Consider the following 27,065-nt stretch of genomic DNA (forward strand, 5'->3'; position numbering starts at 1 on the left):
CCACCAACAGCCACCCCTGAAAGTCATAGTCGTAGTCGCAGTTGTTGACTCTCAAGTTGCTTGCTCAGTTCTCCAGCGACTGAAGGCGAGGCAACATTAGTCGTAATATGTCAGGCTGTTACTTTTACTTGTCTACTTTTTAGTCTGTTATCACTGCAAAGCGAACGGATGGGGAGGTGGGCTTTGCATAACTTTTAATGCATATCTTAAGGCGCAGCGTATTTAACTTGCCACACGCCGCATGTCTAGTTAATTTGCGCTTATAGCTTGGCCGCTTTTAGTCAGCCGCTTGTCAACATTTTGCAAGCCTGCAAGCATGTTGTTTACTTTCATTTCCTGCCCGCAGCCGCACACGCTTACAGCCAACAGCTTAACAATAATAATCAATGTTTATGGGTCGGGCAGGGAGAGAGAGAAAGGAAGAGACCACGCCCACATTGTTGTAGCTCCCGCATGCTGCGTATAATTAACGTATAAATTACAAATAGTGTGACGTTAATAATTCGGCGTTAATAGATTTTTCCTCTTTTCCGGCCATTTTCATTTGTTTATTCGCACGCACATTGGGGTCAACAGCAGCAGCACCAGCAGCAGCAGTTGCGTTTGTCCCAAATGGCTGAACGCCTGACTGCCTAAATTATCGATAATCAATGGATTTGGCTTTTATTGTCATTTAGCTGTTTCTGACCGCACACATTACTTATACGTCCCGTTGTGCGCGGCATGTGCCTTGGAATAAAGGTTTATCTAAATAATACACACATTTATTCATGCTTAATTACATATGCGGAGGGTTTACTGTTTTATTAGGCCCCGCTCACCTGCGGCTGGCTATTCTAAAATGCAAAATGCAAGCTGTTGCTTAGCAGAAACTTAATTAAAAACTTAGCACCCCAAGGGCAAACACTAGTTGTCCAATTAAATAGCCAAGCAACCCTTTTGAGCTGTTTATTAAAATGCCCGACACATGCTCATTAAAAACAACTCAAAAGTCATGTTCGACCCTCGGCTCGTGCGCTGTCAGGCATTTTGTAAGCATTTAACTGCAAAATCATGCGACAAACTATAAACCAACACAACCGCAACCGAGCCGCCTAACCCGCAATCATTCACATGTGAAGGCGTGCCCGACAACTGGCAAACAACTAATGAGACACATGCACACTGTGCGGAGAAATGCCAGCAGAAGTTGTCGTTGGCCATTCGACATTCGAATAGCAAACGAATAGACATTAAAAAACAAAGAGAGACAACAACAACTAAAACAGCCAATATTGTCAGTTGAGAGCCTTGGAGCGGCCCAGCAGACCCAACAAATGGTACAAAATTGCAGAGGTTGACGTTTAATTTGCCACTTTTATTAACAGCGCTCATATTAGGGACTCATTTATCAGCCTGCTGCTCGCTCCAAAATAACAAAAATAACAGCATGAAACACAGCACAACAACACCGTCAGACGTACAACACATATTCACACAGACACACGCACAAACATGGCTGGGCAGCCCCCGATCCCAACATGAAACTGTGTAACAGTTGTGGGAATTATTTAATTTAGACACTGCGCCAGACCTCTTGCAATGCCGATGGCCATGGAGACTACGAGGCTTAGCAACATAGTACAATGGCAAAAATATCATATTAAAAAAATGAGAGATGAATTACAAAAAAAAAGTATATTCCATACATTTTGAAATAAAATATGAAATATATAAAATTCACGATTAACAGCAAGTAAAATGAAAGTAAGCGAATACACCAAAAAAAAAAAGAAAATCTTTTTAGTCATGATCAAATTACGATGCAAACAAATTTCGGCATTTTTCATTTTTTATAAGAAAAATAACCTCTGTCGAGCATTCCAATTTAATTCGAAAGCCTTAACTTTTATAAAGTGCGTAACGCCAACCAATTTAAAATGATCAAAAATATAGCAGATGAAAAGCTTTGAAAATCTCGCGAAGGGTTTCTCAAAAAAAAAAAAAAAAAAAAAAAAAAACATATGTTATTATCCATCACATTTAAATTAATTAAGATCTTAACGTTTGAAACCATATCTTACATTTCTATTTTCATATCACACTTAAAACCTCATAAAATATTTTATGGAATACACTATTGAGATACCAAACTGGAACTCATACAAAATTCAGAATTTCAGTTTCTTAACACCTTATATATGATAAAGACTTTAAAAACCTAGCTCTGATTCTTGGCCCATTGTACGCTCTGTTGAATATCTGGCTCTGGTCTGGGAACTGCTGTTTAACTGCCAAGTTTTTTTGCACTCTCATGCCGACGCCAACACCAGAATAGAACAGAACAGAACGGAACAGTTTGGAGCTCTTCTAAGCTATTGCTTTGGGTAGAGCTAGCTAAATTAATGACAATGACTGTGAGCGCTCGAAAGGGAATGGGAATGGAAATGGGGGTATGGGGGTATGGGGTATTGCTAGGCTGGTGTGATGGGGGAATTGGGGGTAGTGTGCTTCAGCGTCGTGTACCCACTGATTGTTCTGTGCTGTTGCTGCTACTTTGTTTTCGGTTCTTCTAGTTGTTGCTGCTGTTGTATTTTAGCACTGACACATGACAGAGCGTTTCATTTGTAGTGCGGCGTTGCGAGTGAGGCATGACAAGGAAGTCGGCACCAACACCAACTCGGAACATGGCCACGGACCGGGCATATCACTTTAGATTGCATTGCAAAAACGCAAAGCATTATGATACTAAGAAATGAGCGAGTGCGAGAGCAGAAGTTGTGCCCAGCGGTAGGGGGTATATTACTTTAGCAAAACCTTGGCACAACACTGTACGAGATAAATTATAAGTAATTGTGTGGCTGGGAATTATGAAGTTATGAAGTGTCGGCATCAGTTCCCCTATCAGCTGCAACCTATGAGCCAGCTTAATTGAGTTTTGTGTTTGGCAAACTGAGATGCCCGTGCTGTTGGGTCATGTATTTAGCTATTTAGCAAAGCATTAGGGCAGCCACGCCACAAACACTTGGTCTGCACACGCACTCTGCTTAGAGATTTTAACGCGCCGCTTATAAACACCGATTCCAATTCGAAGCGCAAGTCCAACTACATATCCCAACACTTTAGGCTTATATAATTGAGCTGCATGCACGTGCACAAGCAGACAGCCAGACATTCAGATAAACAGGCACCAGACATCAGACAGACGAGCATTCAGCACGGACATTTCATGAGCAGAGTTTGTATTCAAGTGTATGTTGCCGTCTAATTTGCCTGACAGCCTCATAAATGGGTCGCGGTTGCTCTGAGCCAATCTAATGTGCTTCTAATTCGACTGCCGACTGGCGCAACGAAGCCTGGGCAATTGAGTTGTGGCTAAAATGTTTTAACAGCTAATCAGCATTGGCATGAAATACTCACTTTGGTCAACTGGAAGCCACACAGCTACAAATATGCAAAAAAAAATATGCAAAATATAATAGAACTTTAATTAAAACTGTCAAAGGGATTTTAAATGACATTTCAAGGAAAATCCGTTTAGACAGATTTCCTTGAAAATTAAAAAACATTCGTCTAACAAAGACTGGATTAAATACCTTATATTTTTTTTTGCTTTTATTACACATGTACATAAAAAATAAGAGGGGGTTATATAGAGTTTTATACATATAAAATTTTTAAATTGAAAGAATTTTTATTTTTGGATTTATAAATTAACGGCTAAAGCTGTGCTTGCCTTGTGTTGTTAGAGAAAATCAAATGCACATCTGATTGGCAACAATTTTCTTCGTAAATGGAGCAAAACACACACTAAATGAAATATTTATGCGGCCAACATGCACATGTTAGCATTTGAGTAGTATATATCCAACTGAGTATGTGCATGTATATATATATATATATATATATATATATGTGTGTGTGTGTGTGTGCAGCGCACATTTTTGCCATACATTACGCACACATTACGTGTTGTTGTTTGTTTTATTATTTTTTTGTTTACTTTGCTTGCCGGATCTTTTCTTTTCCTCTTTTCTTTTCTCTTCTCTTCGTCGTTTTTAACCCTCCCTAAACGAAAATGTTGCGGTCTGTTTTTTATTATTTGAAGCGGGGGGGTGGTGGAAAATACAGCTGCATACTTTGCTGCGCATTTTGAAGGCAACGGCAGTTTTCTTTGCTTTCATATATTTTTAATATATTAGCTAGCACAATATTATATTATCCGCATTTGTATGTGGAGCCCACTTTTATATGTGCATGTAAATTTTATTTGTTTTTTACGAGCGCATAAATCAAAGAAAATTGTTTTTTATATGCTTATTTGAAATATATGAAAAATATATGCGCTCCCTTTTCGACGTTGGGCTATTTCATATTTTTATTTTTGTATATCGTACCTATACATATATAATTTTGTTGGTCGACCTTTTTTCTGGTTTTGTTTTTTAATGGCATTCGGTAAAAGAGTTGTGTGCAGTGAATTTGTGTTGATTTGTGCGAAAAACTGTTATAAAATATTCAGACTACGGGCAGTTAATTAAAAACCATATTTGTTATTCAATATTTTGCAATCTGATACGGAATGCACTTGGCCAAATTTGAGTTTGGGGGCTGCGAGCCCCTCGCACAAAACTCGTAAAATAAAAAATCAATGCATACACAAATAAACACACAGATACGAGTACACAAAACAAACGCCTTGGGGCTTAATTTTTATTTCCAATTTGATGCCTTGCTTTACTTTGTATTTTTATTTTATTTTTTCTTCTTTTGCGAAACTGATTTCATTAATTTCTAATGCCATCAAAAAATATACGTTCAACAGCCGCAGGCTGTATTCACAGCCAGAAAAATACATCAATGAATTTGGAACGGCTCAGAAAAATATATATATATATGTACATATATATATATATATATGTACATAAAACAAATGAAGGGAACAATAAATATGCCTACAGAAAATGGCAGTCAGCAAAAAGCAGCAGCAACAGCTAAAGAAGGGAACAAAAATTATTTCAAACAATAAAACACAAAAAATTACAAAGCGCTCGGACGAATTAGAGATAAAAAAATAAGTCATTAGTAAAAAATAAAATACAAAATTATATGAAACAAGAGACTTCTAAGGAAATTTTCATTTGGAAATTCCTGGCGTAGCAATTAAGTCAAAATACGGGTGCTGCTGGCTCGAGATTTGTTGTGCGTTTTTTTCCAAGGTCTTCTCTTCTCGCCTTTCTCTTTCCGTCTTTCTCCCTAAAAAAAATTCATTACACAGTGTAATTTGTACATTTTATTAAAACAAAGCCAAAAAATATTGGCTAATTTGTAAAGCTTAACGCTCTTTAATGCGTGCCGAACCCAAAAAAAAAAAATCTGGGAATTCAGTAAAAATTCAACTTAAGCTCACGCAAAACTAGACCATATGTTCTCGAAAGAGTTTGGCAATTGGCGTGTGCTCATATAATTATATCTACGTGCCTTTCGACGTGCGCATTAAATTCATTGGATTATCTTGGGTTCACCTTTTGGCTGCGCATTTGTCGAGTCAGCAACTGCAAACGCGTTACCCGATGCCATTCGCAGATAAAAGTAAAAGCAGCGACACGAAAAAGACCATTGCTTCAATGAGTTGGTAACACACATACATACATACACACACACGCTCATACGCAACGTGTTGGTCCTCCTTTTTTATGCAACAATTTCCAAAAGCTGGCCAAAATCACAGGACGCACACAAAGCGCCATCGTAATGGCCAAGAGGCGAGACCGAGAGAGCAGGCGGCCGGTATGGAGGCCCGCATAAAAGGCACTTGAAATGCAGACGGGCCGAAGGCCCGTTACCTCTTTAAGTATCTATAAAATGAGAATGTTTATAGAAAAAGCGCTTCAGTGACTTGATTTGTGCATTAGACATATGTTTGCGCGTGTGTATGTGTGAATTTCTTACACACAATCTTAGCTATTTCCCCACCTGCCCCACTCTCCCAGCCCGCCATCTAAATGCGCCTTTTTAGCTGGTGACATAAAAAGAAGCCAGGCTAAGATACATAAACACATTTCCGGTAGATACTTATAAAGTTGCCATTATACATAGCGCAGGCATAATGTAATACGAAAGGGTAGTAGACCCACAATGACTACTAAAAGTTGACAGTTAAGAGCTGTTGGGCTGGGCCAACTGCCGGCAGTAAGGGGATTGCCAGCAAGTCTCCAGCTTATTTCTCAACTTTTTACTGCACTTTTACGCATACCACATTCAAACATATCCGTTTACATATATTTCGGTGTGAATATACACTCAATCCTTTTTATGCCAATAAGTTACGATTTCTCCAGATGACGATTTTCCATACAATCTACAATATTTATTTAGTTTAGAGTTGAGCAATAATGATTCAAATAGTCCGCGAAACATAAATAAACTGTAAAATAAAAAGCTTGCTTAAGGTTTTATAGCACAGACTGATCGTATAAGTAAAATAGTGCAAAAAGGGTTTGCTATTGCTATATTTTTTTGTTTTTATATTATTATTATTATTGATTTTATAATCATACATAAAAGGTCAGCGTCGGGGGAATAAATTCTAACTTGGTAGTTGGTTAGTGAAAGACAGGTGAAAACCTGACCATTATAATATTTGGGTTTAATAAGAGAGTCGGCTTGCCCGTCTTCTATTTCTGCTGTTAAGTTAAATGAGAAAGTTAGGATATCTTCAGAATACTGAATATTTAATACCTCAGTAGACATTTCCCTTTTGCTATCAGAATATGAGAATAGTGAAGCTCATTAGTGCTGAGTTTCCGACCGACGTTCCTATGGAAGATATATGATATTGTGATCAGATTCGCTGGTTCCGACAGATGTACTACAGATAAACGTACCTATGCAAAGTCTTAAGGAAGCTTTAATACTGAAAGACTAGTTCGCATAGAAACAGGCAAACGGATAAGCGGATAGACGAATATCGATATATCAGCTCGGCTGTTGGTGCGGATCGGAGATAGCTCCTTCTACGCGCTACACATTTCGAGACAAACTTATTGTACGCTCTACAATAATACAAAAGCGTACTACTGATTAATATACAATCATTTTTATATGTAGGCGATGCATACATATGGTGTTATGTGGAAGTAGATCCGTTTGCAGCGCGGTCAGCTGTTCGGCTTGCTTATCCTTATTCCACACAGTTGTTCCCACTGGATTACAGCGAAATTAAATTAAATACAAAAATAATTTGCTCAAAATCAGCAGGCATCGAGCAAATGATTTTTGTTTCTCTGCCCGGCCTGGTCGAAAAAGCACTTTCAATAATTGCCACTTTGGCGCGCATTAAAGTCAACTTACCCCACGATTGACTACTGCAGCGGGCGGGCCTACAGCCTGTATAGCTGTACTACTCAATGCTATCCTCACCCCGTCACGCCGCCCCAAACGTCCTTACATAGGGCATAATCATTATCGTTACAGTTTATTGCACATTAAAAGTGCGCCAGGGCGGCCGCTGCGGCCCCTTTACTTTTATGCCTTGGCCTGGCCAAACACTTGGCAGCATTACATAAAGCAAATGGCTATAAAGTGAAACAAGGAGGGTGAAAGAAAAAGCGGAAGATTGTGACTTGACCGTAATTGTCGCCATGTTCGCAGCCTTCTCAGCCGTCTTTGTTCAAATTTACACATGAATAGTTGTACCATAGACCGGCCGGCCGACCCACCGACCGACAGAGCGACCTCCTGCCAGGCGGAAGCCAGTTTAAATTTAATTTAATTGTAGACGAAATTCGGACAAGTCCTTTCTTTGATTTCACGTTCAATTGTACTCGAAATTTTTATTTTTATTTGATTTTTATTTCACATTTTTGCTTGTGATTTTATGGCGTGCTTTTCATGGCGTTCCGAAAATATGCCTCAGTGGGGATTCTCTGTGCAGTGCCCTAGAAAAGCGCCCCGTTAACAATTAGCGCGCCCTGCACTTAATTCAATATGATTTACTAAGTATAAAAGCATTTACGAGTATGAGCCTTTTATGCCAGAGGGAAGAAGCGTGCCCATAAGTATCAGCTATTTAAGGGGTTAAAGCTCGTTTGGTTTATGGTTCATGATTTTGGTAAATTATGCAAATGTTTGCACTTATTTGAAACAACATTTTTGCTGCATCTCATTCTTATATATTTTTTATTATTATTTTCCAAATATTGACAAGAATTTTATTTAAATTTTTATTGTCAATTGTTGCCAATTTCTTGGCTTTGGCTTCAAATTCCAACATTGTCATCTGCTCGTTGCCTTTCCAGCAGCTCTCACGCCCGTTGCGTTGCCAGAGCACATTTTTTGCCAAATCAGCAAATGTTGCCATTGTCAACTGAGTTCGCCCTGCCACGTTTCGAGTCGCATTTCTATTTTTTCTTCCACTTTTTCCGTCTCTGAAGCTGTCGACTTCGTCACTGAGCAATGCCACTAATATGAAAGCAAATTTGCATAATAATTTTTGCCAGATTTTTTTGAGCCCGTGCTCGCTTCTTGTTAAAGTTGAAATTGTATTAGTTTTGTTTCTTTTCTTCTTCATTTCATTAAAGGAATTTCCCTTTATTATTGTGCATTCCCTGTACAGCTTGTTGCACACACATTTTTGCTGTAGCTGTAAAGTTCAACAATATTGACACAGCTTAAATTTTAAAATTAAATTTAATTACTACAAATAGCATTATTAATTATAGTCATTTATTTGTGATGGCAGGTCAGAAACCACCTGCTTTTACCTCTGCAAGTGACATAGTCAGCCCTCTATCGGCTTGTGCGTCGGTTGCATAGCCCCGGGGCGGCAAACAAGTGGCATTATCAGCAATATTTAATTAATGATATAAATTTGCAAAAAAAATAATTAAAATGAATTACTATTTGACGTAAGTGAGAAAAAAGGCATAGTGAAAATAGTATTTAACCCTTCATAAACTTTATTTACATTTGCAAATCAGGCTTTGTGTGCAAATTCCACTGCTTGCGTAATAAGTAATGGGTTGAGTTCTTCACAGTTTTCAAAGATGTTTAATCGTTGACATTTAATTGATTTCATCAGCCCAGAGTTTAGCAATTAAAGTGTACATCACATGTACCAATACTTAAGCTCATTTATTTACACACCTTTGCGTGTTCGATTTTTTTTCTGCTCTTTCTACCTTGGCGTGGCAATAAAAATAATTGGCTATAAATGCGCTAAAAGTCAAAACAACGCCAATTGCTGCTGGGCAAAAGGCCAAGTTGCGACTGCTGCTGCCGCTGGGGAAGGCATTGCTTTTAATTAATGAAAGCAAGAGAGCCGAGTGCCACTTATACCAGTATAAGCCACACACAAACATACCCACAGGCCCACAGACATACACATACACTATTAGCGATTGCCGTTAGTATTTTATGACTATGCCTGGCAGCTGTGAATGCCATCTAATATGGCGGAGGCACTAGCTGGTTGCGCCACCTTTGGTTGCCGCTTGTCGCATTCGGTTTCAAGTGCGTTCAGTTATAATTTTATGTGCCATTAATTTGCCACCGTAGACGAGTTTCGCATAAACATTACATACGCACGCTACACATATGCATAAACATGTGTACACTTTTAATGCATTTTTGGCATGTGTGTGTGCGGGATTGAGTGTGTGTGTGTGTGTGCGTGCAAGCTAATGAGCCTACTCTGCATTTGGCCCTTTGTTGTTGTTTTGTTTGTTTTGGACTGTGTGTTGTTGTTGTTGATGCTGCTGCTGCTGCTATGTCTGGCATATAGGGCTAATGTTGACAAGAACAAACTTTTGCTATTTATAGCTGCAACGGTGACACTTTTAATGGCCGCTTTGCTGCTCCGCGCTCTGCAATTAACGTTGATTGCATTTTTATAGGCCCCCAAATAAAAGAAATAGTGTAGCATACTTTTGCGTGCGCGCAATTAGCCACAAGCATCCAAATCTTTAATGTTTATAGCTTCAAACTAGGAAAAACTAAAATAAATGTTTTGCTTAAACTATATATAAATAAGAAATATTAAAGTTACGGCTGCATATGATACTGTTGTAAAGACAAGGTTAATAACGAAGAACGAAGAAAGAAATACTCGGAATATCACATGATTTATTTGTAATAATCAGAGGTATGCACTGCAATCCAATCGTGTCTTTTACATAGGTCAAAATATATTCAGCAGCAATAATAAAAAAGGTAATTAGTATTCTCTTTAGAAAGTATAAATGTATTTTTGGCTCTTCTCGTAATATAAGATCAAAGGGATATTACAAACTCTTTAAAATGAAGCATAATCTTTAATATATACTACATGAGTTGCATGTGGTCAAACAGAAACTGATTTTAAATTTAATGCAAAATACTTTACGCTAGCAACGCCCGCAAAGTACAAATACAAAAATTTCCTTTCCATTTCTTTAACTTTATTACTTTATTTTCAACCCAGACGCTGAGTCAAAATTGCATAAACGCACATCACACTTACATGCATATCGTCTGTGTGCACAATAAGCCGTAGACAGCGCAGTATTTATACATATAACTGCGTATATAAGTATTAAGCGAGCATGTATGTGTATCTTTTACCAGCCGCGTTGTGTGCATAAAGTTTATTCTGCTTGCTTATTACTCGTACGAGTTCCTTTCGAGCTCAGTTTCCTGTAGCTGCGAGTCGTAGACGCTGGCTGGTGTCTGCTGTTTAAAATTTACGAGCTGAAGGTCTGGCTCGTTGCACGGGCGTAGGTCTTAAATCGAATGCAGTTCATATTTTGCATTATTTAAATGGCACGAACATAAAATCAATCCCAGAGACACACATACACCAGTACCCAATACAAATCGTTGGCTGCACATTCAGCAGAAATTTACCAACAATGCTCTCGACATTTAACGATTGATTTTTGGTAGACCGTTCGGTGGGATTGAACAAAATCATTGTTGCTGGAGTCGAACAATTTAGGTTCGAATTGCGTTGAAGCTGAGTGAAAATCTCTAATTAGCTAATTGCTATAATTAAATGCTTTGCTAATGTTGGCATTTCGTTTAGCTAAATGCAAAGATAATGTAAATTGCGTCAGGCACCCTCAGTGCTTCTCTCTCTCACTTTCTCTCTCTCTCTCTCTCTCTCTCTCTCTCTCTCTCTCTCTTTCTTTCTTTCTCTCTCTCTCTCTCTCTCTCTGTCTCTCTCTCTCTCTCGCTCTCTCTCTCTCTCTCTCTCTCTCTGTGTGAACAAGTGTTTTTGTGTGGGTGCGTGTGCGTGTGTGTGTGTGCCATCATCATCGGGCATCATTATTGCGGTCGCCTACGATGCCGGCAACGCCTAATGGCAAATCGAACATATTTGCATATGAAATGAGCGAGAAATCGAAACATGGCGGCAGCCAGGCACGAGCCACATCAAAAAAGCAAGCGAAACGATTTCCGGTTTAAATGGCAGCCGCTGTGTGTGTGTGTGTGCGCGCGCGCGTGTGTGTACTGAGAGATAACTCATACGGTTAGTTAGTATGCTAAATTGTTAGCTTTCATAATAACTGTTTATGCTCATAATAAATCAGCCTCTGGCTTATTTAGCTGCCCCATTTCACCAGCCTGCCGCCTTTTAAATTAAAACAAAGCACACATTGTCAGCGCGTCGTATGAGTGATGCGTCTATTTTTGCTACGCTTTAAGCAATGCGAAATTTGTGCACACTAAAAGCAAATTACAAAGTACGCTGCTCTAAGCCTTTGTGCGCAGCTTAATTACAAAATCAACGTCGGCTGCCAAATGCAAGAGAAAATACTTTACAAATTTTAATAACTTTGTTTGCCCGGGCAACAAGACGAAATTGTTGAGCCTAAGAAATGCAAATTAGTTTACAAGTGATTTAAATAAGATACAAAAAGTGACGAGGGACAAGCAATACAAACAGAGACTTGGCCGGAAAAAGGGCTGCTAACAATATTTTTGGAGCCGTCCGAAAACAAAATTATTTTTAAATTTTGTAAAAGTTAAGTAACAAGAAAATTATACAAAAATACTAGGCATACAATTGCATAATTTAAAAGTAAATGAAGTGAGATCAAAATAATGTATACTGGCCTTCGAATTTAATCACAAAATAATAACTGCATGATTAAAATGCAATATTTACCACAAACATTTAATTAAAGAAAATTAAAAAGCAAACTCCTATGGGTATTAAAGATTTGAAATCAACTGAGCAACTTTTAAATATTCAAATAAATATAGTTTTTATTTTGTAATATTTTTGTATTAATAAATATATAAAGAAAATGCCACTTGCATTAATGAAATGGCAAGCAAATATAAAGAGCTGGCCTAAAAACAATGCAAGCACAAATGCCAAGTAAGACGAAATTGTTAGAGCTGAGACTCGCAAAATACGACAAACCCCAAAAAGCATAACTCAAAAACTGGCGCCGGGGCACAAATCTAAAAATGTTAACAAAGAAAAAACCCTTGAAACTGGGCGCAGAAAAAAATTAGCATAAGAAAAGGATTTGCGCGCTAATTTCACTTTAATGTAAACGCGGCGACTGCGACGATGACGTCGCCGCCATTACATCACTTTTATCTTTTTGCCCCTGACCACCCACTCAGCTCTTTGTGTGCCTTTTTGTCTTTTATTTATAGCATTATTAGTGGCACTAAGTAAAAGATCGCCGCATTTTTCTTTGCTTTTCCACTTTCCACTTGCCAGTTTCCGGGGTCTCTAGCTTTAGCTCCGGCTCCGGCTCCGGCTCCGGCTCTGGCTCTGGCTATGGCTTTGGGTTTGCTTGCCCTGCCCCAATAACAAAGTGCTAATGCCCCACGCTAATTATGCATCATTTGTAAGACAGTTCAGTGTTTTGGTTTTTTTTTTTATACACAAAATCCGTTTTCCTTACTTTTTGCTGAAGTTTTTTCTTGTCACAACTCATCATGCTTTTCTCTATTATTGTGTTGCTTTCAGGTCCCCCCGTTCTCTCCGAATCCATAATTGGCACAATGGGACGACTGCCCTGCAATGTGACCCCACCCATCTATGAGGATCGAGTGGCTTTGGTAATTTGGTACAAGGTGGGACTCAAAACGCCAATATATAGGTAAGTAGTACAAATATATTTTGGATGCATGAATCTTGAGAAAATCTCTGTTAATTATTTAAAGCTCAGAAGCTAATAGAAATGTGAATTCCTACTCAAGTATGAAAAGACAATATTTATCTCTATCATTACCTTTTTTCTTTAAGTACATTTTAGTGCTTTGGTATATCGAATTAAGAGAATATAAAGTTGGTCGAATAAAGAAATGTTACTTTAAATATTAGGCAAAGAGATTTCATCTGCAAGCCTTTAATAATATATATTTATTTCATAAATGACTCAAATAACAGCTCAGCACAAAAAAATGTATGCCACAGAAACCAATACATAAAAAACATGAATTAAATAAATATGCAATGACTTAATTTAACACATGACTGGTTGAAACGATTCGTAGCATCTATCGATATTTATCGATAATTAGCTCAATTGATACATTTCTTGTGTGTGGCTGAATGTGCTGGATTGAGGGCTTTCCCTTATCAAAAATCAAGCACTCCTTTTTTCTAACCTTCACAAGAGTGTCAATGGCAGCGGCATAGCTGGAAGCTGGGTCCAGGCCACAAAAATTTCGTCGACCACACACACAGATAAGCACACAGGCACACTCCCATACACATAGCTACACGCAGAGGTCCATAAATAAACAAAATTGATTACCACAGACAACTTTTGCGTGCAGAACCCGCTCAACCCTCTCGACAACTGGCAGGCAGACAGACAGACAGACAGAAAGATAGGAGGGAGGGTAAATGGAATCTGCACATGTCAGTTTGGTGTTTCTTTGGAGAGGGAAGCGGTTGGGAGGTGGCACTTTTTCATTTTGATTTAATGTCTGCTAATTAAGCAATTTTTTGCATGTTTTTGGGGCTGCTCAACTGCAGCCATTAAATTAGCATAACTAGAAAATTATACACAGGGTGATAGGCTGCCTGAATGGCAGGCAGTTAGACGAACCTCTAAATTGCGTAAAGTTTTTGGCTGCGAGGACGACCTGAATCTAACCCTCAAGGTTACATTTACAGCAAAGAAAAACTTTTTCAATTATTCATGTCGAACATTATGGCATTGTACTTAGTTACTGGCAGAGACTATTCCTTTTTGTATCTTATAGATACGTCTGCATACATCAAAGAAGCAAAACTTTAATTGGATTTGTTAGACTCGGACGCATGTGTGTCGCTCTACGTGTGTCTGTGCGTGTGAGTGTGTGTGTGTGTGTGTGTCGAGACAGAGTCGCTGATTAGCTGATTGCTGACTGAGGCTGAGATGCCAAGCCGACAGTCAACGCCATTGACATGCGGCTGAAACTAATTGAACTTCAGCACTTCAAGGACTTGCAAATGACTAGAGCGAAAATAGTAATTAGCGTTGCGTAACGACAGTCAGGGCGAGCCGAGTTGCAGGCCACGCTTCAACTCTTGCTTGTAATTAAAAACCACTCAGCAAGTAAATTAATCATAAAACGAAACTTGCCTTTTGCCAATGCCAATCGCATTGGCCATTTTTTTCGCGCTTCAGCTCTCCGCTGGACCATGCCCGCAGCCAAAAAATTTAATTTACTGATACCTCAACACCACAATGGCTGCTCAGCTTGCTGGCATTTCAATTTACCATCGATGAACTCGGACTTGAAGCGCTCTTTTTTATTACCAACTGACATGTGAGCAGCCCGTTGCTCGCTTTCTGCTTCTTTCCGCCAGCAGCCTCATTATACCAGTGCACGCTGAGTATTGCATAACTGCGCCAGATGCCTGCAAATCAAAACCAAAATGCAATAAAACACAGACGAGCAGTGGCAAGCTGTCAAACTGTGCATAGGGCGCCGCTGGCTTAATAACCGTACTGTGTTCGAGGGTTGCCAAAGTATCTCCCAGATGCACATATGCACAACACAAACAAGCATAAAAGGCATATATTGGCAATACAATCAATTTCTGTGCAGACTGAAGAGACGACTATGCATCTGAGCTGCATTCATCATAAATAGTTTCTAAAACAGACAAATTGAATAGCCTCTGCCAAGCTAACAAATTTTACCTACGCATGCAGGAATGTTGCCTACTTTGGGGCGCTGTGTTAAAAATTGCAGCTTCATAGAGTTCTGTCTAGAGCTACTGGTATTTGCAATGCTTGGCATTAAGTCGACTATACTTGTCTGTTTTCTTTTTCATGTTGCAAAATTGATATAATATTGCTGGTATTTCGTATACATAGGTTGAAAGAGACACATCAATTTTTATTTGTCTAGTATTGTTGAAGGGAAACCCAAATGCTGTCTAAGTTTCCTTACATTGACAGCAGGCTCATGTTGACTCTGAGGTCATTCCGGAATTAAACACAGCAGCATCAGTAAATAAAAGTCTGTTTTAAACTTTTAAAGTCAATAGCCAAACATTTCACACTTCAGCTGGAAATACAAAATAACAAAATTTTAGACTATTGATTGACCGCTGAAATAAGCTCGTAATAGCAAAATTTTTGGCGCCCTCCTTGAAAACCACAACAACATAAGGAAAGAAAAAGAAGAGAATTAATCAATAATCTACAATTACAAACTTAAACAATAAATTACACCAGACGGATGAGGGGTGGAGGTAAGGGGTGTGCACATTAAGTGGGATTATTAATTCATTGCAGAACCCAATTACACAGCTTGCAAAAGTTTTGCGCCAGGTGAGAGACCTTCACGGCGAGCAGCTTTAAAATTTTTTTTTCGGTTTAAGAAAAACGCTGAACACAATTTAAGCGCTATTTTTATCCAGTCTTACATATTTTCCATTTATTTACTATTTTCTTTTTAGCGTGGATACTCGCGACTCGAACTTTGCGCAGGGCACGCACTGGTCGGATGAAACGTATCGGGAGCGGCTATCCTTTCACGTGGAAGGACGTGCCGGCACGCTGACCATCAAGTCAACAACAGAGGACGACACGGGCGAATATCGCTGTCGTGTCGACTTTCAAAAGAGCCCCACACGCAACTCCAAAGTGAATTTAACTGTCATAAGTAAGTATTGAGCACTTCACCATGCAGTAGACCATGCAGCAGCAGTCGCAATGACATTGTGGCATAATTGAGCAGCTAATTTGTTCAGCGACATATCCTGGCCACCACTCAGCTCTTGGACAAACACATTAGTTACAAAATAAGACGCCAACTGTATGCTCTGTATACTCTGCCAACAAGTTTTTCTCAATTTTCCTTTGCTTCGCAAACAGCTTTTAAAGTGCCAACTTGGCGAAAACTTTTCCGCCGCCCTTCCCGCTCTTTAAGCAAAAAGTGCAGCGTGCAATCTTTAGAATTGAATTTTTGCTATTTAAATGGTATTTTCCTACATTCTTATTACCCTTTCCGAAAAGGGTATTAGGTTTGCTGATACATTTACAAAGAATACTTCAAATATTATATTTGAGATCTACACGAACAACATTACGATGACATTAATATACAGCGAAAGAGATTCAATGAATAATAACTGTTGTAGCTCTCAGGTAAACGCAAGTATAAATTATATTTTTACTTCTTATTATTATAATTTTTGAATATATTAAATATAAACATTGTAAATTGGTAAGCAAAGAAACTATTATTAGTTCTGAGAAAAATGTTTATCATTTTTTTTTAAATTAATGTGGAACTGATTTAACTAAGTGTATTTAGCCTTCGGCTACGCTTCGTTAGGTTTTATTTCTTTATATTATTCTTCTATGAGTATTCTCAATGCCGTCTGGCTGCTACCTGTGTGCGGCTACGGCCCCAGTTTGCAATTTAGCATTAAAATTTATATGCGAGTCCAAAGGCGTTTAGCTGAAATATACGGCCAGGTCTTTGGCTGGTTACAAAAAAAATATTGTTGGTAAATAGTTGCTGTTGGCGTCGAAGTCGGCGTCGCTGCTGTTAGATGAAGCGTTAAGCGGCATTGGCCAACGGGGCGTGGTTATGTTTTACAAACTTCTTGAGCATGTTCAGCATGCAATGCTCCACCATCTGTCATTGTATGTGTGCGTATGTGTGTGTGTGAATGCGTGTGTTTGTGACATGTGAAGCGTAAAACCATAGCTGGATTTAGAACTTTGTTCGTCGGTTGGCAAAAACTTTAAAGAAGATACGAGTATTAGATTAAAAGTTGCCCCAGCCTTGGGTGGACAGTTTAGACAACTTGCCGCTGCTAATGCGAGCGGTAACAAGACGCTGCGGGTCTACAGCGGTAGGTATAACAAGGCAGAGTGGGGCACAGAGACAGAGAGAGAGAGAGAGAGGAAAAAAAGGATGCCACTAAGTCCTGGACATGTTTTGCAAATTTGCCAGCAAATATGTTGAACTAAGCTCCGGCTATTATAGCCATGAATATAGCCCATTTCAAGCTGGCAAATAGCTAAAAAAAAATCAGCAGAAGCATTACAGGCAAAATACAAATATTTTCAAGTGAATAATCGGAGCGTGGCGCGTGCTTTTCGAGCAAACAAGTCAAAATAGTGGCAAGTGGGCAAATAAAACAAGCGAATTTGCGAAAATTAAAAGTTTGCTCAACACGTTGGCGAAAATTTACGGCTATATATTTCACAGCAAGACATGGCCGGACCGAGAGCATCGTAAAGCCATCTTGCAGCACCACTCGTGGTCAGGGGAAAAAAAAATATATAAAAAAAAAGATAAAGCGTAAAGCTGGATCTGACTTTGAGTTGAACTTTGCAACCTGCAACCTGCAGCCGGCGCGTGGCGTGGGCTGGCTCTAGCAAGGACTTTAGTCCTGCGAATGAAACATGGCAGCTTGTCGAGACTGCAAAGCAGCTCTTTAATATTTAGACAGCAGTTTCTTTGAGCAGCTTAGTCCAGAAAGCTGTTTTCCAAAAGAAAATTAAATAGATTAGAGCCTAAGGCAAGGCAAGGTTCAAGTAGGGTTTTAATAGTTAACAGAATGAGCTTCATTCAACAAACCTCAATTTAAAAAGCTAGCCTTTATGTTTCTGTTGATTATTTCAACCCATTTAATTTCTCAATTATTTTCTATATTTGACAGCTCCGCCTGAATCTATCATCATTCTGGACAGCAAGGGTGCCACCATCAAGGATCATACACTTGGGCCCTACAATGAGGGCTCCAATGTGAACGTCACGTGCGTGGCCATTGGCGGTAAGTTCATCCATACGTGCCCGACGTCTCCCACGTGATGATGTCGAGGAGTCGACGAGCATTTTGCCAAGTGTTGACGTTGCTTTTTGTGTCTGACAATTAAAAGTGATGAGCATGAAAATGCAGGCAAAGATTTCGCATTTTATTTAATTTCACATTTGCTGAAATGCTGTCGACTGCACGAACCAACGGCCAACAGCCAACAGCCAACACACAACGAGCATCAACAATGCCCACACAAATTGCATTGAGAGCACTTGAAAATTGCTAAAAGCCAAACAAGACAACAAATGAAATAGCGAAAGGCACTTGGGCACACTCACACACATACATACACACAAACACACGACACACACACGCGCACTCAATTTGCAGGGGGCACTTCTTGCACTTGTGAGCACATAAACAAACAGTCAAAGACAGCTGCTAAATCGCTGCAAGCAACTGACAGGGGCAGGGACAGGGATTTGGGGGCAAGCTCAATTTTAAGCCGTATAACAAACATATCAGTTGCACACACACCCAGGAGATATCTGCTCATACTCTCCGCTTGACCCGCTTCTTTTATCCTTGTAGCTACCCGCACACACACACACATGCACGCATGCACACAGTTGCACTCAATAATTCTCTTCTCTTCTGCTTTGCTGCAGGTCGACCGCAGCCAAGGGTTACCTGGTGGCACGGCAATACAATGTTCAATAGCTCCGGAGTGGGCCACCCGCTCTCGGAGCGACGGGTGGGCAATGTTCTGTCGCTGGCCAAGCTGAAGCGCAAAAATCTCCACATGCAGCTGACGTGCCGGGCGGAGAACAATAATTTGACAACGCCAATTATCAGCAGCATTGTCCTTGACATGAACTGTGAGTTTTGCCAAAGGATGCGCTGCTCACATCAGCTAATTAATTAATTTTTATCATTGTGTGCGCTGCAGTGCGTCCTCTCATTGTCAAGTTGCAGGACGAGAATCGTCCGCTTTCGGCGGGAAACTCTTATCAGCTCAGCTGCGTCGTCATCGGCTCACGTCCAGCGCCAACGGTTACCTGGTGGAAGGGCAGCACGCCCATGAAGAATACGCATGAAATTGTAAGTACCCAAGCTGAGCCGAAAAACCCTTGAGATTCGAAAAATTCACGGGGTAAAGCAAAAACATATTCGACCATAGAAGCACCTGTAATTGGCGAAAGTAAACGAAAATTATTCTCTTAAAGTCGTCTTCATACAATTGTTAGAAAAATAAAAATGAGTTTACATTTCATATCTTGTATCAGAGGATTTAAAGTTTTCTAAAATATACTTTTTCGTTCAAAATATACTTTTCACCGCTTACGCAAGAGCATGAAATGATTTTTATCAGAACTCCAAAAAACGAAAAGTGATCTTTTCCAGAGAACGGAGTAAAAAAAAAAGCTCGAATGCCAAATAAATATAAAAATCTTAGAAATGTTTTAGTTCTAGAAATATTTTCAAATAAATATAAGAATACAAAAATAATATTTAATGCCCACAAAATGATAATTAAAAATTAATAATAATAATTAAAAAATCAGCAATAATAAATATTAAACATAGTTATCTATAATAGTTTCGTACTTCAGCCGCAAAATATACGACAGCTGGCATTCTAAAACAAGGTTAATTGGGATTGATTAAATTAAAATGTTATATCATGTATATCATATTTAGGAAACAATGCCTTAAAAGATATTCGAAATATAGATAGAAATTCGCCAATTTAATATGCCCCACAACAACTCTGGCTAGGGTGTGCACATTCAAATTTCAAAGCCGGGGGTTGCTTGTTAGACCCAAGATAAGCACACCTCGCGTCAATCCCCTTCTCGGGACTGCTTGTAGACATGCTTTGTGGTAATTGAAGTTACTTTAACGGCAGTCACGTAGCTGCCTTCAATTAAAAGCAGGGACCGGCCTCAACGACTGTCCATGGCACGTCGCTGAGGGGTGTCCTGCTCCTTTGTCTCGCTTGGCAGCACACACAGAGTACCATTAACTGTTTTGCTATTTCGTTGACTTTGCAGGCCAATCCGGATGGTAATATGACCACATCGGTGCTGACATTCACGCCCACCATCGACGATCGCGGCAAGTTTCTATCCTGTCGTGCCGAGCAGAGCATGATACACGAGTCGGGCATGGAGGATGGCTGGAAATTGGACATCTATCGTAAGTTTTGTTTACATTGGCATTTGCCTGCATTGCTTATTAACTGCGCGGAGTGGATGACATCAAAGTCGCATAGTTTCAGTCCGTTTGAGTTACTTCTAAATTAGCGGCAATGCCAAAGCCGCAGCCAAGGTGGCGTATGCTTAATATTTAATTTGCTTGCCTCAACTTTTTAATGAAAACGAAAGCACAAAGGCACCGCTGCCACGGCCGCTGCCAATATCGACTTTAAATACTTTCATCTAAAAATGCTGCAAAAAGGCAGAGGCTATAATTTTTTGTTTGTTTTCTTTTTTTTATATTATTTTCTTGCCACTTTTTGTGTGCTAACTTGTGGCAAGTTTGGCAAATTAATTTCCAGCGGCGGCCGGCAAAACTTTGCGTCAAACTTGCGAAACTTTTTAACCCGCCGCAAACACCGCAAGCAGCGACGCCGACTGCGAAGCCATCTTTACGCTTTTACAGTTTTTCGACCTGTTTGCGCAAAATTAAAATGGCAATCCACCTCAGATCCCTCCTCCCTCGTTTCGACCCACTGCACCGTTTCCGTTTCCTGTTTGCCTTTACTGTGCGCTTTGGTTGCTTACCTTTCAAAATGTTTTTTATTTTTTCTTATGATGCGCCGCTGCGCCCATTGTATTGAAACTTGTGGTCCATTGGGCAACCCTTTGGGCAGGGATGGGGTCTTGTTTGCAGAATTTGATAGATTGCTTAATAAGCTTAATTGATTCGCGCATTCCGCACACCAATTTCGGTTTAATTAAGTTAAAATTTTACTTGTGTAGGTCCGCCCGAACCCAAAACAAATATTTGCTGTCCATTTCTGCACCACGTATAGATTTACTTTCGCACACTTGGCGCTTTCCATACAAAATACAAAATCCTCTGGCCTCAGACTAATTGCCTACAAGCACATCCCAGGGGCGGGGTCTCGAATTTTCACAACTTTAATTGCCTAATTTGTGAGGCTTACAAAATAATTACATCTTTGTCTGCGCCCGCGTATTTTATTTGCTTTACGCTTTTTATGATTTGCTTGGGGATGGGTAAGCGTGGCGCTTTAAGTAATTTGTGTCTAGTTGCCTTGACATCAAATCGTTTTAGGGAGTCTACTCAACTTTGATATTTATCATGCACATACCCACCTTTATAGATATACCCGTTGTAAGCTTGGAACTGGGCACAAATTCTCTGAATGCTACGCTGCGAGAGGGCGTAGACGTGTTCTTCGAGTGTAACATTAAGTCAAATCCGTGGATCCACAAAGTCAGCTGGCGACATAATGTAAGTATGAAGCTAATAATAATGTAAGTATCAAGCTCATAATAATTGAGATGTTTATAAAATTTAACTTATCGTGCTTTTTTATCAAGTAAATAAACAACTTACCAGTATTAAACAAAGTTTAATGCAATAAACTAACAGGCAATAAAATATAAATTTCAAAAGAAATTTAATTCAATATCGGGGATATAATATGGAACTAGGGATGATGGTGTGGATGTGATTTGACTATTTGGTGAATTCTTTAGAATTCTTAACATTTATGTAGGATTTGGAAATTAAACCAGAAGTGGTCGAATTTCCAATCATTTAAAATAAACAGGCGAGTATAATAACCCCCATAACCCTGTTATGGAGAATTAATCCATGATACTTCGATAGATCACACGAAGAAGACAAATCGAGTTAGAGCTTGAAAATCAATTTGAAATGTGCAAATTCGCTGTTGCTCTTTGCTTTTTGGAATATTGGATAATGTAAATTAATTATAAGCTCACGTTCATTCATTGATTTCCTTAAATAAAATATTAAGAACGTAAAGAACTAAAGTGCTTATGGAATCCATCGAATGGTCGTCCCTACATTTATGAAGAGCATTTGTAAATTGATAATTAAAAAAATGACCAGACCCCGTATAAAATGTTGGGCGCTTAATATCATGTGTGGCTCAGATATTTAAATGATTCTTGAATCTCAATAGCTCTTGACTCAAGTGTTGTACATCTCCATTTGTGTTTAATATAGTCGTATGCCCATAATGAACTCCATAATTAACTAAAGGAAGCATATGCTTCACAGATGTGTATATTAAATTCGATGGGTGTACTTCACATTCCCATGTATCATAATTTAAATAAATTAATTTAAAACATAACATTTTTTAACAAAATGTTACAGAGTCAATGGAATAAAATCAGAAAAGTATTATTTTTGGCTCTTTAAGAGTCTGAGCTCGGCTTTAAGTAATTTATATTGTTTTAGGTGTGTCTGTCTTATCGCATCTACAAAAACCATCGATATGGCTAATTCGAAATGACGGCAATTTTATTGCTTAGCTACCTTACCGTTCGCCCCGGGCCCGGTTAATACATGCACAAGTGTTAGGCCAAACCGGCGAAAAATTGAAGTCGTTTATTATGCGTTATTATTTTCATTATATTCTATACATAAATTACCTCGAGGCAACACAACAAATCGAAAAGCGCAGCTCACACTCCGCCACATAATTGTTGCATATTTTAGGGCTAACGGGCACACGGAAAAAAATCCACTTACACCCACATCTACACGCATTGCGGCATATAGAAATTTATACAATTTATTATTGAATTATTTAGCTGTAAAAGCACTTAACAATTTATGCAGCCAGGGACCTAAATTATACAGCCACGCCCCCAGTCGGTACATAGGTCCTTCCTTCATGCCGCGGGGCGTATTTGCCGGGCAACATGAAAGTGTTATTAGCCTCAAATTAAATTTATTTAAATGCACAGTAATCGCCAAATTGAATTTAACGCAATAAATTATGGAACATATCGAAAATGTAACGTTCCGGGCGAGTTTTCAATTTTAACCGACGCGTAACCCCCCACCCATTATATTGTAGGGCGAGATACTGGCGAATAATCCCGCCGAGGGCATCGTCGTGGCCAACCAGAGCCTTGTGCTACAGAATGCGAGCCGCGCCAGGACTGGCATCTACACCTGCATTGGCAGCAATCGGGAAGGCGATGGCGAAAGCAATCCCGTCCAGTTGGACATCCGCTGTGAGTAGTCGAAAGTACTAATACACACATATTCAAATACTTTCCAGCACAACAGGCAAATAATATCAGCTACCAAATTTAAGTTTATTAAATTTCGAGAGATACAATTAAAAACTTTGTGAACAGGCTAACAGCTAATGAAGACTGACAAAACCGAACACTGACTAGTCAAAACAGTTAACAAGATACAAAGCACCAGCTATCAGCTTTCATTAGCCTTGCAACTAATTAATGTGCAACATGTTGCACGAGTTCTATTCAACTGACGTCCATTGACATAAATAGATACCAATAAAAAGCACGAACAACAATAGTTACACCATAGACAGCACAATTTCTAAATAAATATTAAATAACAACAAAATTGGTTGCCTTTGAAAATTTCCATTGCCTGCTTCTAGGCGCAAATGAATAGCGACAGAAACAGCTGCAGCTGCAGTCGTATGATGGTTTCTATATGTATGAGTATGTAGAACAGCACAGTTAAGACTTTATAAAAAGTTGCCAATTTCCAACTGCTAGCTGCCAGTTGCACATTGTCTGTTTCAATTGCTGCACGGCAAATTGAGCAGAGCGAGGCGAACAAGTGCTTTTGTTGGACAGTGTTGGCTGTGCCATTTAAACACAAATTGAACTCAAGTTTCGCAATGTTTTGCTTTAATTATGCAAATGCCTTGCCAATTTGCACAGACACGTACTCATGCTCCGCCGCATTCTTCTTCTTATACTTTTTCTTCTACTTTTTCCTTTTGCCAGTTGCGCCTGTGTGCCGTGCCGGGCAACGTACTACTTACAGTTCAGGCCGTCATGAGACCGTCAAAGTTGCATGCGAAATCGATGCCAATCCCGCGGATGCAACATACATCTGGAAGTTCAATGCAACACAAGGCGAAACGGCTGATATACCCGCATCGCTGGTTGCCGTGGACCGTGGACGCAGCGTCGCCCACTACACGCCCATGGTGGAGAACGTAAGTACTCGCGGGCAGCCCAAGCATTTCACAGTATTCTCGCACTCGGGCCATATAAATCAGTCCATGGCCTCCTCGAATGGGCGGTACATAATTTTCCAAACGAATTGCGGTTTTGAATTTTCAATTAAGGCCGAAAAGGTGTGTCGCCAACGCCGCATAGCATGCATAAATTAAGCCAACGAAATACCATTCCCCATTGTCACTCATGCCTGGTCCCACATGTGCGGTTGCACATACCCATTCAGACACACATCCACATACTTACACACACACACACACGCACTCGGCTCACTGTGGCTTCTCCTTTTGCATTCGCAGGACTACGGCACGCTTCTTTGCTGGGCCAGCAACGAAATTGGCGATCAAAGCGAACCCTGCGTGTACACAATAACGCCAGCAGGTGAGTACCAACCAAAACATACAGGAAAGGAGCCAACTGACGTGCTTGGGCCACCTGCGTGTGGCCCACGTGTTTGTCCCTTCGGTCTCATTTCCGGACAGCGGCCAGCAACCGCTTAGGAAAGTGTAGCACTTGGTTGTAAAGGTTATGAGACTGCTTTGGGAATACATGTTGGAGACATGGAAATGAAATTTTTTTTTTCTTGGAGTTTCTTTATATTTAATTAATCAGAAAACAAGGCTTTTATCAAATGTAATTCTAAAAGAATGAATTTTAGGCAATTATTTGCTTTCATTAATGAACAGTTTAGAAAAAAGGGCCGCGCCTACGAGCATAAGAGAAAACATACTATGCCGATAACTAGTATTCGAAATAATTTAGAACGAGCTTCTAAATTATGATTGTTAAAAAGTCAAATCGGCTAATTAGTTGCTTAACAAAACTCAGATAAAACTGAAGGCCGCTATAGAAACTATCAATGAAGGTAGCAAATGGTTTTCCAATTGCTTTCATTTACTATTGAGATCATTCATCTTATATAATCAATATTAAAATTATCGTTTCCTTAAAACTAAACCTTTTTAATAGAACTAGCACTTCAACGAGAAAGTTATTTAAGTAAATAAATTCTTATAACTCAGTGGAATGCTCTATGTATTTTATAGAAGCTTACGACTTCAATTGAATGAAAACCTTAATAAGACCATCATCTGATTTATGGTGTTAAAATTGTTCTCACTTAGATTGTGGTAGGGTATATAGTTGTTCGTTCTTAACGTTCCCCTCATGGTGTTTTTGTTTATGGTTAGTTTGAATCACAGTTAGCTCACTGTACTGATTTGTTGATGACTTTGGCACTTGCGGTACTTTGCTGGATTAGCCAAATGCTGTTGTTGTTAGCTCGAATATTGCTGCTGTGGCTTATTGATTCTGAGCTCACAATTTATGTAGTGTAGAGTGGTGCAGATACAGCAAGTGCAAATCAGTCACGCCACACGTAGAACTTTAGCAATTTGTTGCTTGGCTGCTGAGCAACTACTTTAGCCAAGACAATGCAGAATAACAATAAAAAAAAAACATGAATTTTGTGCATGAACAGGCGAACCGGATCCGTTGGTAAACTGCACGCTGCTAAATCAGACATCGTCGGGCTTTCAAATCGAATGCATTGAGGGCTTTGATGGGGGCCTACAGCAGGACTTTATCATGGAAGTTTATGTGAATGGAACGACGCGCTTTCCAAAAATTTACAAATCAAAGTGAGTAGACGGCAATCTGAATCACACGCCGTGTGACTTTTGCATTACACAACAAGACTCAACGAGGCGTGGCAAACGCATGGACACAGGACACAAAGTTCTGGGCCAATCCTTCAGCCGAACCAGTGCTGCAGTAGTTCTCTTGCAATGCTCATTTATCGTTCTCGTTTCTTTTTGTGGTTTTTGCATGGGACATTCAAATATCGATTCGACGCGCATTACATGGGACACGGACGACAGGAAGCCGTACTTTGAGGTGAGCGGTCTGGTGCCCGGCATGGGCTACAATGTCTTCCTCATAGCGCACAACAGCAAGGGACGCAGCAATGCGACCATATTGCAGGTCTACACACTGAAGGATCCGGAGAAGCAAACGGGTGAGTTGTCAGCCAGGGTATTGCAAAGAGCCCAAATGGACTGCGGGTGCGTATGAAGAGGCGAATGGGTTTGCAATTTCATGCATGTCCTGGTCTGTTCTGCCTGTCCTGCCTGGCCGGGGCCGTTCAGGCAGTCGTTGCCTACAAATTAATTGACGCTGGTCTTGCACCATGGAATGCAGTTACAGTTACTCATGACTCCCTGAGCCTGACGGTTTGATTTGTCTTTTAATTTGCTTTAAGTTCTTTGCTTTCTCTAACATTTCTTTCTTACGCTTTGGTTGCATGCTTTCAGTTAAAATAACATTTACCAAGTCCTATCAAGCTCTTAAGCCTGCTTATGGCACAACAGCAACAGCAACATCAGCAATCACTACCAGTACATCAAAGCCAACAACAAGTGATTGCGCTTGCGAAGATGATAAGTTTGTGGGCGTGGGCAGAGGGGCGTACGATGAAGGTAGTGGCTACTTTGAGCTTAAGATTTTCATTTAATCCTTTATTCTATGCATCGAGTACCAATTCCCATACAAAATCATGCACATATTTGTTTTTTAGTTAAGCATTTACTTGATTTTATTTTGACTTTATTAATGTTTTT

General features: G+C 39.6%; 1 protein-coding gene across 5 annotated transcripts in view; it reads left to right on the forward strand.

Moving 5' to 3' along the window:
• Positions 1 to 27,065, forward strand: part of LOC115757909 (nephrin) — a 73,093-nt gene that overhangs the window by 35,163 nt on the left and 10,865 nt on the right. For 3 of the 5 annotated variants that reach the window (XM_030698364.1, XM_030698359.1, XM_030698361.1), the window contains 13 exons: positions 12,950 to 13,082; positions 15,887 to 16,092; positions 18,107 to 18,220; positions 18,874 to 19,083; positions 19,155 to 19,306; positions 20,260 to 20,404; positions 21,558 to 21,688; positions 23,295 to 23,454; positions 24,211 to 24,425; positions 24,747 to 24,828; positions 25,928 to 26,087; positions 26,328 to 26,464; positions 26,760 to 26,924. In XM_030698364.1, coding sequence (XP_030554224.1) covers positions 12,950 to 13,082; positions 15,887 to 16,092; positions 18,107 to 18,220; positions 18,874 to 19,083; positions 19,155 to 19,306; positions 20,260 to 20,404; positions 21,558 to 21,688; positions 23,295 to 23,454; positions 24,211 to 24,425; positions 24,747 to 24,828; positions 25,928 to 26,087; positions 26,328 to 26,464; positions 26,760 to 26,924 — 2,010 coding nt within the window. The remainder of the gene's footprint in view (positions 1 to 12,949; positions 13,083 to 15,886; positions 16,093 to 18,106; positions 18,221 to 18,873; positions 19,084 to 19,154; positions 19,307 to 20,259; positions 20,405 to 21,557; positions 21,689 to 23,294; positions 23,455 to 24,210; positions 24,426 to 24,746; positions 24,829 to 25,927; positions 26,088 to 26,327; positions 26,465 to 26,759; positions 26,925 to 27,065) is intronic. The other 2 variants (XM_030698362.1, XM_030698363.1) reach the window with 1 other exon arrangement.

This window comes from Drosophila novamexicana, unplaced genomic scaffold, assembly GCF_003285875.2.
Source record: "Drosophila novamexicana strain 15010-1031.04,08,12 unplaced genomic scaffold, DnovRS2.1 tig00000121-arrow-pilon, whole genome shotgun sequence".
NCBI lineage: Eukaryota > Metazoa > Arthropoda > Insecta > Diptera > Drosophilidae > Drosophila > Drosophila novamexicana.